The sequence below is a fragment of the Grus americana genome, chromosome 22, assembly GCF_028858705.1.
Source record: "Grus americana isolate bGruAme1 chromosome 22, bGruAme1.mat, whole genome shotgun sequence".
Taxonomy (NCBI): domain Eukaryota; kingdom Metazoa; phylum Chordata; class Aves; order Gruiformes; family Gruidae; genus Grus; species Grus americana.
In genome coordinates, this window is record NC_072873.1 from 595,939 (window position 1) to 608,479 (window position 12,541).

Below are 12,541 nucleotides of genomic sequence, written 5' to 3' on the forward strand. Positions count from 1 at the left end.
CCCAACACCCCAATCCTCCAGCACCCCCTATTCCAGCCCCCCAAGGACGCCACCTCCACCCCCCCATCACCCCCTGTCCCAGCCCCCCGAGGACCCCACCTGCACCCCCCCAAGCACCCCCTGTCCCAACCGCCAAGGACCTCACCTCCAGCACCCCCAGCACCCACCTTCTCCCTCCCCCCGCGCCCCGCCCCGGAGCACCCCCAGTCTGCGGGGCCGGTGCCAGGCGGTGCCGTGCGGGTGCCGGTGCCGCGGGGTGCCGGGAGGTACAGGGGAGACGCGGGGGACGCCGGGGGGTGCCAGCTCCCCCCGGCCGGCAGCTGTTGCTGCTGACAGCTCCCCCGGAGCCTCCGGCGGGCCGGGGCAGCGGTGACTAAGCACTTTGGGGATTTCTACTCTTATTATTTTATTCTATTATTTTCTCCCCCTTTCAAGCGGGTCCTCCCCCCCTTCCTCCCCCCCCCCATCCTCATCCTCCCCGGCCGCCCCCGCCCGGAGCCGGGCGCGGCAGGGCGGGCGGAGGGGTTCCCCCTTCCGGCCACCGGGAGCATGGGAGCCCCGGGCCGGCTCGGCTCCAGAGCTCGGCCAACCCTGGGGTGAGGCGGAGCGGGGCCGCGCCGTGCCGGGCCGTACCGAGCCGCTCCGGGGCCGGGCCGCGCTCCCCGCCGCCCCCGCGGGAAGTTCCGCCGCTCCCGGGGCGCGCAGGGCGGCGGAGCGATGCCGGTACGCCGGGGCCATGTGGCCCCCCAAAACACCTACCTGGACACCATCATCCGCAAATTTGAAGGGCAAAGTGAGTACCGCACCCCCGGGCCCGCTCCCCGCGGCGGCGGGCGGCCCCCCCCAACTTCGGGGCACGGCGGGGAAGGGGGGGGGGGGTGAGGCGGGAGGGCAGAGCGGGGCCACCCGCGGGGTGTCCCCGGGGAAATGAAGGCGCCCCTGTGACCTCCGGGGGGGGGAGAGGGGTGGGCGACAGCCAGGCAGCGTCCCCGCGGTATTTATAGACAGGGCGACACAAGGGGACGGGCGGTCCCAGCCCGGGGGTGCCCGGGGGGCCGGAGACACCGCAGCCCTCCGCAGTGCCCGGGCTGCCAGGGGGTCCCCGGGGCGGCGGGGAGGGGACCCCGGCTGGCGGGGCTGGGGGAGAGGGGTGTACGCCAGCGCAGACGGGCTCGCTGCCTGTTTGCCTTCAACTCCGCGCTGCTCGGAGGCAGCCGTCCCTGGTGAAATGTTGCCATTTGCTGTTGCTCGGAGTAATCCCTTTATATGAATTTTTGGGCTGGTTTTTGTGTCAAATATAGCGAAGAGTTCGTGCGCATCGGGGAGCGCTGGGGGTTGTGTGCGGCTGGGTGGGGGCTGTGGGGAGGAGGCAGCGGGGCCTCCGCTGTCTGGGCACCCCGATGGGGCTGGGGTACCCCTGTACAGCTGGGGATGAGGGGAGGGGAGCAGGGGATTGGGATCCCCCCAAAAGCTGTGTTCAGGGGTCTGCTGTGGGGTGCTGGGGCTGTGCACCCCCCCACTGCCCCGGCTCGCTGTGGTTTTTCTCTGGTGTCCGAGTTTGCTGGGTGGGCAAACGTCCCTGGCGCTGCCATTCCTGCTGGATCTGTCTGCCTGCCCTGGCAGTGAGTGACGTGACCCTGGGGACAGAAAGCGAGAAAAACTGTCCCTGGTTCCTATCAGTCCCCACTGGGAAGCGGCGGCTGGGGAGCAGCAGGGGCACGTGGCGAAGTGTGCCAGCAGGGAAGCAGCCAGGGCCCCTCGTCCCTGCCCGCTCCCTGCCTGCGCTCTGCCAGCCATGTCGGGCACCAGCTGGGCTCTGCCAAAACATCTCCCCGTGCTCCCCCATGGCAGCTTCGTGGTGTGACAGGTATTGGGAGACACCAAACCAGCCCCCCCCCAGTCACATCACTATCACTGGCAGCATGTCCACCTCTGCTCGTGGGTGCCTTCACCCCCCCACTGCAGCTTCCATGGGTGCAGCTGCACTGGCTGAGTCCCAGCTGGAGCCAGAGAGGCCCAACGCTTCCCTCCCAGGGCCGGTGCAGAGCCCCGGTACCATGGGGGCAAGGGCAAATCTGTGGGTGAGGGCAAGGGCAAATCTGGGGTGAAAATACCCCCGAGGAGACCTGGCTCTGCAGCTCCTTCCCATCCCGGCCTCGGTCACATCCCCTGTGCCCAGCACGGCTTGCTCCGGCACCCTGCCAGCCCTGTAAATCCTGTCCTGCGCCAGCACAGCCTGGATCCAGCCGCGGGGCTGGTGTTGGATGGGGAAACGTTCATCGCGGGTGGGGAGCGCATCCCCAGGAGCAGGGCTTTGGGGGAAGGTCCCCTCCTTGTGCCGCCTTCCAGCTGGCAGAGCGAAGGGATCGGGAAGGATTGGGAAGAGGGAACTAGCAAAATTTGGCTGTGCTGGTTTGTGCTGTTTGCAGCGCAAGCACTAGCATCAGCCCTGCGTGGGAGAGGGAAAGGTGCTGGGGTGGGAGTCCCCCACAAAGGGTCACCAAGGGCTGTCACAGGGTGGGATGAAGCAGAAGACCTCAGTGCAGCATCCCTGGGGGCACTGGTTTTACTGGGAGGCATCCTGCAGAGCTGGGACTCTGCAGGTGACATTAGGGAGAGCCCCAATGTGCCAGGGAGGGCTCCCCACACACCACTGGGTCCCGGTGCTGGGTGCCACAGCCATGCAGAGGTTTCTCCTGCATTTGGGTGAAATTCCCCACAAGGCTGGAGCTCAGCGGGGTTCTGGAGTGCGCAGGCTGCAGATGCCATTCCTGGGTAATCCAGGAGATTAATTGGGGTCTGGCATGGGAGGCAGCCTCCAAACGGACCCTCTGCTCTGACCTGCCTCTGGCTCCAGCCCAGAGCCAATGCCAAACGCTGGGATGCTGCTGGGAAGGGCACGGCATCTGTCACATCAGCATCCACAGCCCCCCATCACATCCCAGCAAACCTGTCCCAAAGAGGGTCCTCCCCAGCCCAGCACCCCCCGATCTCCTTGGAAAAAACAAAAGTCAAACCAAATCAAAGCTCTAGGCTGGGTCTCCCCCAGGATAAGGATGGAAGCGGCTCCATCTGGGCTGGACAACATGGGCTGGGCAACGCTGCCACACACCCTGGCACGACAGTGAGTCCGGCCCCAGCCCAGCCCGGGTGGCTGCAGCACCAGAAGGGGATGGGGCAGCACCACTCCCTGCCTCAGTTTCCCCTTTCCTCCACCTGAGCCCCTTTCTTCCTGAGCACAGGGGCCACGCAGCCTAGCAGAGTCTGGATTTCAGCTTCAGCCCGAAGGCACAATTATCCTCTAAAACATTAGGAGAATCATTAGTGTGATGGGTTTCACCCAGCTTCCCACGATGCCAAGCCTCACGCGCACTCCTCCTCTCGCCCCTTGCCTGACTTCAGTCAAATCTGAGCAAGGGTGGGAAGTCTCCGAGATAACTCAGGTCCCTGATAAGCTCCTGGGGAGGGACGGACGCTGCAGCTCTTCCCTCTGCCTGCAGTGCCGGTCAGGGACAGATTGCCCGTGAATTAGACAGCAGCGAGTCCCCACATGCGAGTGGTGAGACATCGAGGCTGCGCAGGTTGGCCCACCCCAGCAAAAACTGCCTTACTGGGGACCCCCCACTCTGGGTCCCCCCCTCTGGGTCCCCCTGTCTCCACAGTCACTGATTCACATGAAATTGGGGAAATTTTATCTCTCTGAAGAGCAGGGCAGCACCCGGGGCGGGGCGGGCTGGTGCCAGCCATCCTCCCCCCAACCTGTCACCGGTGTCCCTGGGGAGCCCGTCCCTGCACAAGCCTCGTGGCAGGTGGCATCAAAAAGCCCAAGCACCCCCCATCCACCCAGGCTGTCCCCCATCCCTGTGGGTCCCCACAACCTCCCTAAACCTCGTGTTCTTCTGCCTCCCTGCAGACCGCAAGTTCCTCATCGCCAACGCCCAGATGGAGAACTGCGCCATCATCTACTGCAATGATGGCTTCTGTGAGATGTTCGGCTACTCCCGCGTGGAGGTGATGCAGCGACCCTGCACCTGCGACTTCCTCACCGGCCCCGACACCACCAAGAGCTCCATCGCGCAGCTCACCCAGGCCCTGCTCGGCTCTGAGGAGTGCAAACTCGAGATCCTTTACTACCGCAAAGACAGTAAGAGTCGCTTTTTGGGATGGTCTGGTAGTGGGAGGTGTCACCTGCCCAGGATTTGGGCTGTCGGAAGCCGGTGGTGGGAACGAAAGGGGTCTGATGCTGCCAGGGCATCGGGATTTCACCCAGACCCGGGGCTTTGCTGAGGGCGAGTCCATGGTGGCTCCCGGCGGGATGGAGCCATCCCTGCTGTGATGGGGCACTGGGGGCGTTGGGACCTCAAGCAGTGGAAGTTGTTGCCAGATTATTTGGGAATCGGGTTGGCTGCAAGTCCTTGGTGATGGCTCAGAGCTCCCAGGGCAAGCAGTGGCATCGCTCTTGGGACGCCTGTGTCATGAAGGAGGATCCCGTGGGAAGCCCACTGAGGAGCCAGGCTGGGACACAGGTCTCCTGGTCTGTGCTCCGAGACGAGGCAGACCCCCTGTCTCTGCCAAAAGCGGGTGCAGCCAACAGCCTCGGAGCTGCCTGTCCAGCGAGCAGGATGCGGCTGTGCGTGCACAGATGGAATTACGTTAAGATGAAAATGAAGCTTTGATGGAAAATACTAGTGATTAGTTCTAATACTGCAGGAAGTTAAATAAATATTTAGTGCTGCAAACCAGCAGCGGCCAGGGCTCCCAGGGGCAGGGGGATGCAGATCGGGTGCTCGCTAGAGGTTAAAAATATTAAGTATTTCCTTTTTTCAACCTGTGGAGCTTTCCCATTGCTTTAGATTGTATTGACAGGGGCTTGGCCTGAGCAAGGGGCTGCACCCCACTGCCAGCGGCTCCTGGGGTGGCAGAGCAGAGGAGAAACAACTGGAAGCGAAGGGAAGGAGAAGGCAGGAGCCCTGGCTCCCAGCCCAGCACCCTATCTCCAGGGCTGGGACCCAGGTGTCCTGGCCTCCCTCCCAGACCCTATCTCCCGGGCTGGCATCCAGGTGCTGGCGTATCGTCCCCAGGAATTATCCACTGGCAGCACCCCTGCGTGTTAACCCACACGGTTAACCCGGCGGGGCCAGACCCTGCGCGGTGGCAGGATCAGGCCGCTCACCAGCTGCGTTTCCCGTATGGTTTTCCTCCCATCCTCGCCGAGGGACCTGGTCGAGGCTCTTCCCCGCGGAGCCAGTCCTGGGTGAAGCAGGACCAGGGAGTGGTGCCAGGGCTGGGCTGCGAATCCCCCTCGGCCGCTGCGGTTTGCAGGGGGCTGGCTGGAGCCCAGCGCAGCCCGGGAGGCACGAGGAGACGCGGGCACATGCTGTCCCCCTGCTCCCATCCCGATGCCAACGCGTGGCTGTGGCAAGGACAGCTTCTGCAGCCCTGCTCCCCTCCCTCGGGGTAGTTTCCCCATCCGTCCCTGGGGACCACTTGGCTGGGAGCCCGATCCAGCACCATCCTCCCTGCTTTGAACTGTTCTTGCCGGCTTCACGGGATGCTCAGTGCTCTCCTCAGAGCCCTGCTCTTCCTCTAGGCCACGGGAAACTCTCAGTACAGCTCTGAGCTGCTTTCTTCTCTTTTTTATTAAAAAAAAAAAGAAGGGGGAAAAAAAAAAGCCCAGAAGCAAGCCCTTCATGTCTATTTTTAAAACCCAGCCCCACCAGCAATATGCTTTCCAATTGTTTCCCCCCAGCACTCAGCCTGCAACCGCTCAGCCCATTATAAATGGGTCTTATCGGCAAAGAAAAGGCCTTTGCATTATAGGGAGCTGCTGCTTAATTAGCCGGTGGAGGCTCCGAACCCGCCTGTCCTCCTTTTCATACCAGCGGCACCAATCTCCAGCCTCGACCTGCTGTTTATTACTGCGGTACTCCTGGCTCTGCAGCTTGCGGGGTTGTTTCCTTGCTTTTCTGGTTGCCAGAGACAATATTATACCCCAAATCTGCCTGTCGGAGCTCCTCCCAGCAGGGCCAGGGTGGGATGGATGGAGGTAGGTGGGAAGGGGGGCACCCGTGGGTGTCTGGGCAGGTGGCTCTGCCCTTGCACAGGCAGGATGCTGTATGACGAGGTGATGCATGTCCCTGGGGACAGCCTTGCTCTCGGTCCTCACCCGGACACCCCTGCTGTCATTAGTTAATTATAAAAGGAGCCACGGGTGCTGATGGCAAGAGCAGCTCCAGGCAGCCGAAATGGAGCCAAGAACCAAATCCCGCTGGGGGAAGATGGGAGCAGCCCAGCAAGGGCAGCTGTCCCTCCCTGCCACGGCAGCCCCAAAAAGGCCTCGGAAAGAGGGGAGAGCCCAGCCGCGGCACGTGTGGGCTCTAATCCCCTGCTCAAAGCCGGCAGATCAGTGAAAAGTTAATTTCCTTACAAGATGCTGCACAGCGGGGGCTGCCCCAGCCGGGGGGGGGGTCATTATGGGATCAGGTCCCGCCGGGGCGAGGCGCAGCCACAGCCACCAGCCCCCCGCAGTGTCCAGGGCTGAGCCGAGCCCCCTCCAGCATCCCCTGGGGACAGCACCGAGGGGCTGGCAGGGCTGAGCTGCATCCAAGGTTGGGGTTTTTTTCCCCCCGAGGTGATGTGTTTTGCAGTAAAGCCGCCAGTGAGAGCCCCCAGGGTCCCTGGAGCGGGGCCGGTGGCCACAGGTGCTGGGCACCTCGGTGCTGGCACGGCCCGAGCGGCAGCAGCTGGCAGTGCCTGCCGAACGCTTCGCCGTTAATCTGCATGAATGTGATGCTTATGAATATGAGAGACGTGGGGCTGAGACAGCCGGAGCAGCTGGTGGGGCAGCCGTGGCCTGCAGCCCCAGCCCCGTCCCCTCCCCAGGCAGAGCCATGGGCTGGTCCCCTCCCGCAGGAGCAGTCTGTGCCGGTCCCCTGGGGCTGGGGATGAGGGACCAGATCAGCCCAGCAAACTCATTACACTGGTGCTGTAAAACCGGGATTTGCCCTGGGGGCTCCAGGAGGAGGGGGGAGGTCGCAGAGCGATTGGGGCACTCAGTGTCACCCGGGATGTCCCCCCGTGGGTCCCCATGGGGCTGGCAACCAGGCAGGCAGGGGTCGTGGGGTGTCACCGCACCCAAAGGGGACAGGGGGACTCACGGGACGTGTCGCCTCTGTCCCCAGCCCAGGGCACGTCCATGGCACAGCAAGCACCTCTCCAGCAGCTGCTGCCAGCTGCCAGGCAGGGATGGATCCAGCCACGGTTTCTCCGTACGGCTTTATAAACAGCGATGCGTGATGTGCCCAGTGGGCTCATTGGAAGCAGGAGGGCAAATCCCACCGGCAGCTGCCAGATCCTTGCACCGTTGGGGCTGGGGGCCAGCGCTGGCAGCCCCAGGGAGCCTCTGCTGCTGCCCCATGGGGTGGACAAGGCAGGACAGAGGGGACCTCCCGGGTGGCGGAGGAGCAGGGAGGCACGGCCAGCTGACAAAACCCCAACCCCAACTTGAGCTCTTTGCTTCTACAAAAACTTGGGTTCTAAGCCAAGCTGGGGCTGTTTGCTTTGCATTCCTTTAAGGGTCAGGCTCGGCAGAGCGGGGCTGTGACCTCGGGAAAGGGACAGACACCATGGCCTGACTCCAGATGGGACTTATAAACATCCCGCCTCGCAATGACAAACGCTCTGGTCCCAGAGATCCTGCGCTGTGGGACCAATTCTGCCATCCTCAGCATAGCTGCACCACAGCTCCGGCCACCCCCACTGCCCCTGCTCTGTCCTGAGGATGGCGTGATTGGGGCACAAAGCTGGAAGAGACACGTTTTCCATCCTCTGGTGCTCCGCGAGTGCTTTGTGCTTGGACCAGCTGTCCCACAAACAGAGGGACAGGCCCAGAGCATCCCCAGGAATGCTTCCCAGGAGGCTTTTTCCTGAATTCCCTGCCCTGGCAGAGCCCCCACCCCAAACCCTCTATCCCCATCCTCGCCAGCTGTTGCATCCCCAGTGGGAGCTGGCCCCATGGGATGGCCGGACAGCCCTGGGAAATGCTGTCAGTGCTGCAGCTTTGGCCACACAGCCCCGCGCTAAGCTGGACTAATTCCTGCGGCCAGTGGGGATTTAGCAAGGGAAGGACCATGGGCCTGGATGCAGCCGCTCGCTTTGCTTGCAGAGGAGGTTAAGCTGCATTTTGTGGACACCCCCCCCCCACCCCGTATTGATCCGGGACTCCTTTTGGCTCCTGGGGATCAGAGCATCCTTCCACCTGCACCCCAAGACATCCCACCGGGCTTGGAGGCATCCTTCTTGTGGCCGCATTGTTGGTGGGTACCCGCAGCCACCCGATGCTCCTGGTTTTCCCCTTCCGCTGCTGCTTCCAACCAGCAAATTCCCTGCTAAGCACAGAAATCCCTGCTGGTCGTCACCACACAGGGAGTAACCTCCGTCCCGCCACCGTTACTTAATAAGGTCATTTTAGTGGTTTGGGGGATGCTGCAAAGAGCATTTTTGCTGGTCTGGTGTCACAGCGGGTTTCAGTCTCCCAAATCCCCGTTTGGGTGCGGGGAGAGTGGCCGGTGCAGGCCCCATGGTGCACATTCGCTCCTGGTGCAGAGGCTCCCCAGCACCCATTGCTCACCCCGGACCCTGAGGGAGACCCGTCTCCCGTGGGCTCAGCCCCAACCTCCATCATTTTCCATCCTGCCTCGAGGATTTGCTTTGGGGCCTCCCAGCAATCTGTGCTTCCCTTTGAAGTTTCCACCCGGCCCTGACGCTGATTTATCCCTGGACGGGAGCAAGGCTCAGCCCTCCCGAGCATCTCCCCGGGTGTGCTGGCCAGCCCCGCAGCACAGCTCCATCCCCATCCCTGTGCCCGGCCCCTCCGTGCCCTTCCCAGCCCCTCTCCTCCGCTCCGTTATATAATACCGCTATAGATTTAGCCACTCTGCCATGAGACCCTGCAGATTAAATCTCCCAGCCGGGGGGGGAAGGACTCGGTAAGAGCTCCGAGGGCAGATTAATAGCTTGCTTTTTTAATATTCATAACAATACTGGTTTGTGTCCGGCTCTTGGAAACCCCCATGTCCTGTTGATTAGTTTAATACTGATGATACCGACAAATGCATTAACCACTGGCGGCCACAGAGGATAAGAGTGCCGGGGAGGGAGGGCCCCCGACGATGACATTTTTAATGTTATTACGTGCTCACTTTTATCAAGGTCAGAAGGCAAGATGGGTCAGAAAGCGCAAACCTCCGAGCGCTCGGCTTGAGGGACGTGGGCTGGGTGCTGGGAAGATCAAACCCGACCCAGCATTTTAGGGAACGAGCTGTTTTTCCCAGCCCATGCAAACCCATCGCATCGGGCGTGGGATCTTCCAAAACAGCATCCATGTCGCATCCCTCCTGCGGAGCCCTTTCCCCAGCCTCCAGGCTGGGTTTCACCCCGGAGGGGCACGCGAGCAGCCCCGTGGAGCACAGGCAGGTTGCGAATGCCCCCGGGGCTCCTCCAGGAGATCATTTGGTGGCTGGATAAAATTAGATGGATGGAGACAGATTAGCTGAACAGCTGAAGGGAAGAGACAGGCAGATGGATGGGGACAGTCGATCGAGGAACGAGGACGGGAGCGCAGGGCTGGGGTCCCTCCCAGGGCCAGCTCAGCCCACCAGCACCACAGCAGGTCTGAGGTGCCTGGTTTTTGCGGGGAAGGATGGGGAGGCTTGGAATTTGCAGAGACCCGGCTGGCTCACTGCAGGGAAACCGAGTCGGGGCACTGGCTGCCAGGGGTCTCTCAGCTGCAGCCGCTCCACAGAGCTGGGGGTACCCCAAATCACAGCTTCCCAGAGACCCCAAATCCTGGGGGACGGCTCTGCCTTCGGACCAGGCTTAAGGGAACCCAGTGTTCCCACCCCAGCCCCATCCTCTCCATCCTTCATGCTCCAACACCCCCCTGGTCCCATCCACGCTGTGGGGCACGGGTCAGAGCCGGGCACCGAGCTCCTGGCACGCGGGGCTGTGCCTGGCAGAGCCACTTTTGGGGCAATTCCCCTGGGATCCGCGTGGGAGCTCACAGCTGCCCCAGCCAGCGCTGCTCAGGCTCAGCACCTCCCAGATTTGCAGGATCAAACCAGGCACCAGCTGCCTCCCAAACCCAACCCCAGCCTCCTCCCAGCTGCTCCTTATATCCCTCCAACTGGATGTAACTGGGCCCAGTTTTCAGCTGTTTAGCATCCGTCTGGGATTAACCCTTTCCGTGCCACACAGGGCCTGCCAGGATCCGGCCCCCATGAGAACAGCTCGGAAGCCATCCCCTCCCACCACCACGGAGGAGCTCAGGAAGGAAAAGTGAAGCAGTGAAAGGGATGCAGCAAGGCAGAGCACGTGAGCCAGGATCAGGCCGTCTGGATCAGGATTCCCAGTCTAGGGGGGAAGCATGGACCTGCCCATGGCTGCCCATGCCAATGACCCCCACTGGGCCGCGGGTCCTAGGGAAACTGGTGGTGCTTCAAAATCACCTGTGGGGGAGAAAAACCACTCATTTTATCACACGCCAAAGGAGGAAGCATCCCATGCTGCAGGGCATCACGTGCGAAGGCGAGCAGGCACACACACGTGCACACCCCCTGCACACACCAACATCAGCACAGGCAGAGCCGCAGCATCCCAGGGATGGCACCGGATCATCCCGCTGGGCTTGTGCCACCTTAGCGTCGTGTGGGACACCTCCCTCGCTTGCCATCACCTAAAGGACACCGCTCGCCTTTTAGATCCCTAAAAATCCTGACAAAGGGAGGGAAAAGGGTTCATTTCTTTCCATCCCCACTGGCTCTGCACGCGGGTAGTCCGCAGCGTGCCCGTGCGTCCCTTCGAAACAGCTTTATCTGCTGAAAATCCCCCCCCCCACCTCCTCCCCAGCTCACGCGTTTAAGTGGATTTCCTCTCCCTGTGGTGAACAACGATGAAATAAATAAATAAAGAAATAATCCTGGCTGCCGGGCCCTTTAAACGGATTTTACCATATCCATTTCTTTCCCATTCTTGTGCATGTGTGTGTGTGTGTGTGTACGTGCACATCCCTGACGTCACAGCAGATTTTGAAGTTGCCCGATGCCAGCCATCTGCTCCTGATTACGGGAGGCCCTGAGCTCCTTAAAATTATACGTAGAAAGGCTGACATCCCCCTCCTGGCCGCAGCTTGGCCATGGTGAGAGCGGGAAAGCACTGGACCGGGACAGCAGCACATCCCTGCCGGATCCACTAATCCCTGGTAATCAGAGCGTGGGGGAAAGGCGAGATCAGGGATCCACACCCAGCAGAAACCGCCGTGGAAGGAGGTTGCTTCGCTCTGTACCGGCCGGGCAGTGGTACCTGGTTGCTCCACGGTTTCCAGGAGGTTTGGGGTAGGAGCCCAGGGAGGGCTCAGGGGGTTTTGCCAGCAGGGCTGCGGCACGGGGGCCAGTTCAGGGTCCTCCCCACAGCCCCCTCACTCCCAGGATACTGAGCCAGTCCTTGTGTCGTGTGTGTGTCCCCCCCCCCGTGCCTCAGTTTCCCCATGGCAGGAGTGAGATGAGCCTGTGCCTGTCGGCTCCATGGCAGTGCCTTTAGGGGATGTCCTTGGGGACCATCACACCAATTCCAACACGTCCTGCTGCCCGGGGTTGGGATGGGGCACGTGGTCGGGCTCACCCCCATTGCCCACATCCAGGAAATAAGACAGCTGAAGTCAGTGCTCAAAAACTGCCTGGCGATTGCAGGGCAATTAGCTATGGCGTGATTACAAGCAGCATGCTTAATGAGGTTAAACCACTACCTGGGACTTTCTGAGTTCTTAATTACCTACTCTTTAATTGCTGTTCTCAAGTACATTAATATAAATGACTGTCTGGGACAAAAAAAAAAAAAAAAGGCAAGATGCGATCTGTGCGAGCTGGGATGCTGCAGAGATACGGCCCTTTCCCAGGGCTCAGAGAGGCCTCCAAATCCTCCACTCCCCATCAGTAGGGATTGCACCCATCAAAGTGCTTAAAAAAGTATTTTTCTGCCAAAAGTGTTTTGTGCTGGTGAGTGGGTGGGCAGAACCCCCTGCGCAGCCCCCCCTGAGCATGTCTCTGCTCGGCAGCCTCGTGTTTCCGCTGCCTGGTGGACGTGGTGCCGGTGAAGAACGAGGACGGCGTCGTCATCATGTTCATCCTCAACTTCGAGGACCTGGCACAGCTCATCGCCAAGAGCGCCAGCCGGAGCCTGCACCAGCGCCTGTCGCAGAGCTGGCGCGGAGGTGGGTGTCCCCGGGACGGTGGGGACGGTGGGAGGGCAGCGCGGCATCCTCAGGGCTAGCCCCATCCCACGGTTTTCTCGGGAGCTCGTGGGGGCCAAAGGATGCACCCACGGCAGGGCAGGATCCTGCACCATGGGGCTGAGCCCCATGGAGCACCCAGGAGCGGAGGTTTGTGTTTCTGCACGGCTCGGGGACAGAGCCGGCCAAACACTAACTGGGTGACAAAAGGCCGTCAGGGCCGGCTGTGCTCCCTGCACAGCCCCTCGCGCGCGCACC

At 61.7% G+C, this 12,541-nt stretch overlaps 1 protein-coding gene across 3 annotated transcripts in view; it reads left to right on the forward strand.

Moving 5' to 3' along the window:
* The first annotated feature begins 554 nt into the window (after window positions 1-554).
* KCNH6 (potassium voltage-gated channel subfamily H member 6) overlaps window positions 555-12,541 on the forward strand; it is a 33,455-nt gene continuing 21,468 nt past the window's right edge. For 2 of the 3 annotated variants that reach the window (XM_054801172.1, XM_054801173.1), the window contains exons 1-3: window positions 555-793; window positions 3,914-4,144; window positions 12,110-12,265. In XM_054801172.1, coding sequence (XP_054657147.1) covers window positions 718-793; window positions 3,914-4,144; window positions 12,110-12,265 — 463 coding nt within the window. In that variant the 5' untranslated portion in view covers window positions 555-717. The remainder of the gene's footprint in view (window positions 794-3,913; window positions 4,145-12,109; window positions 12,266-12,541) is intronic. The other variant, XM_054801175.1, reaches the window with a different exon arrangement.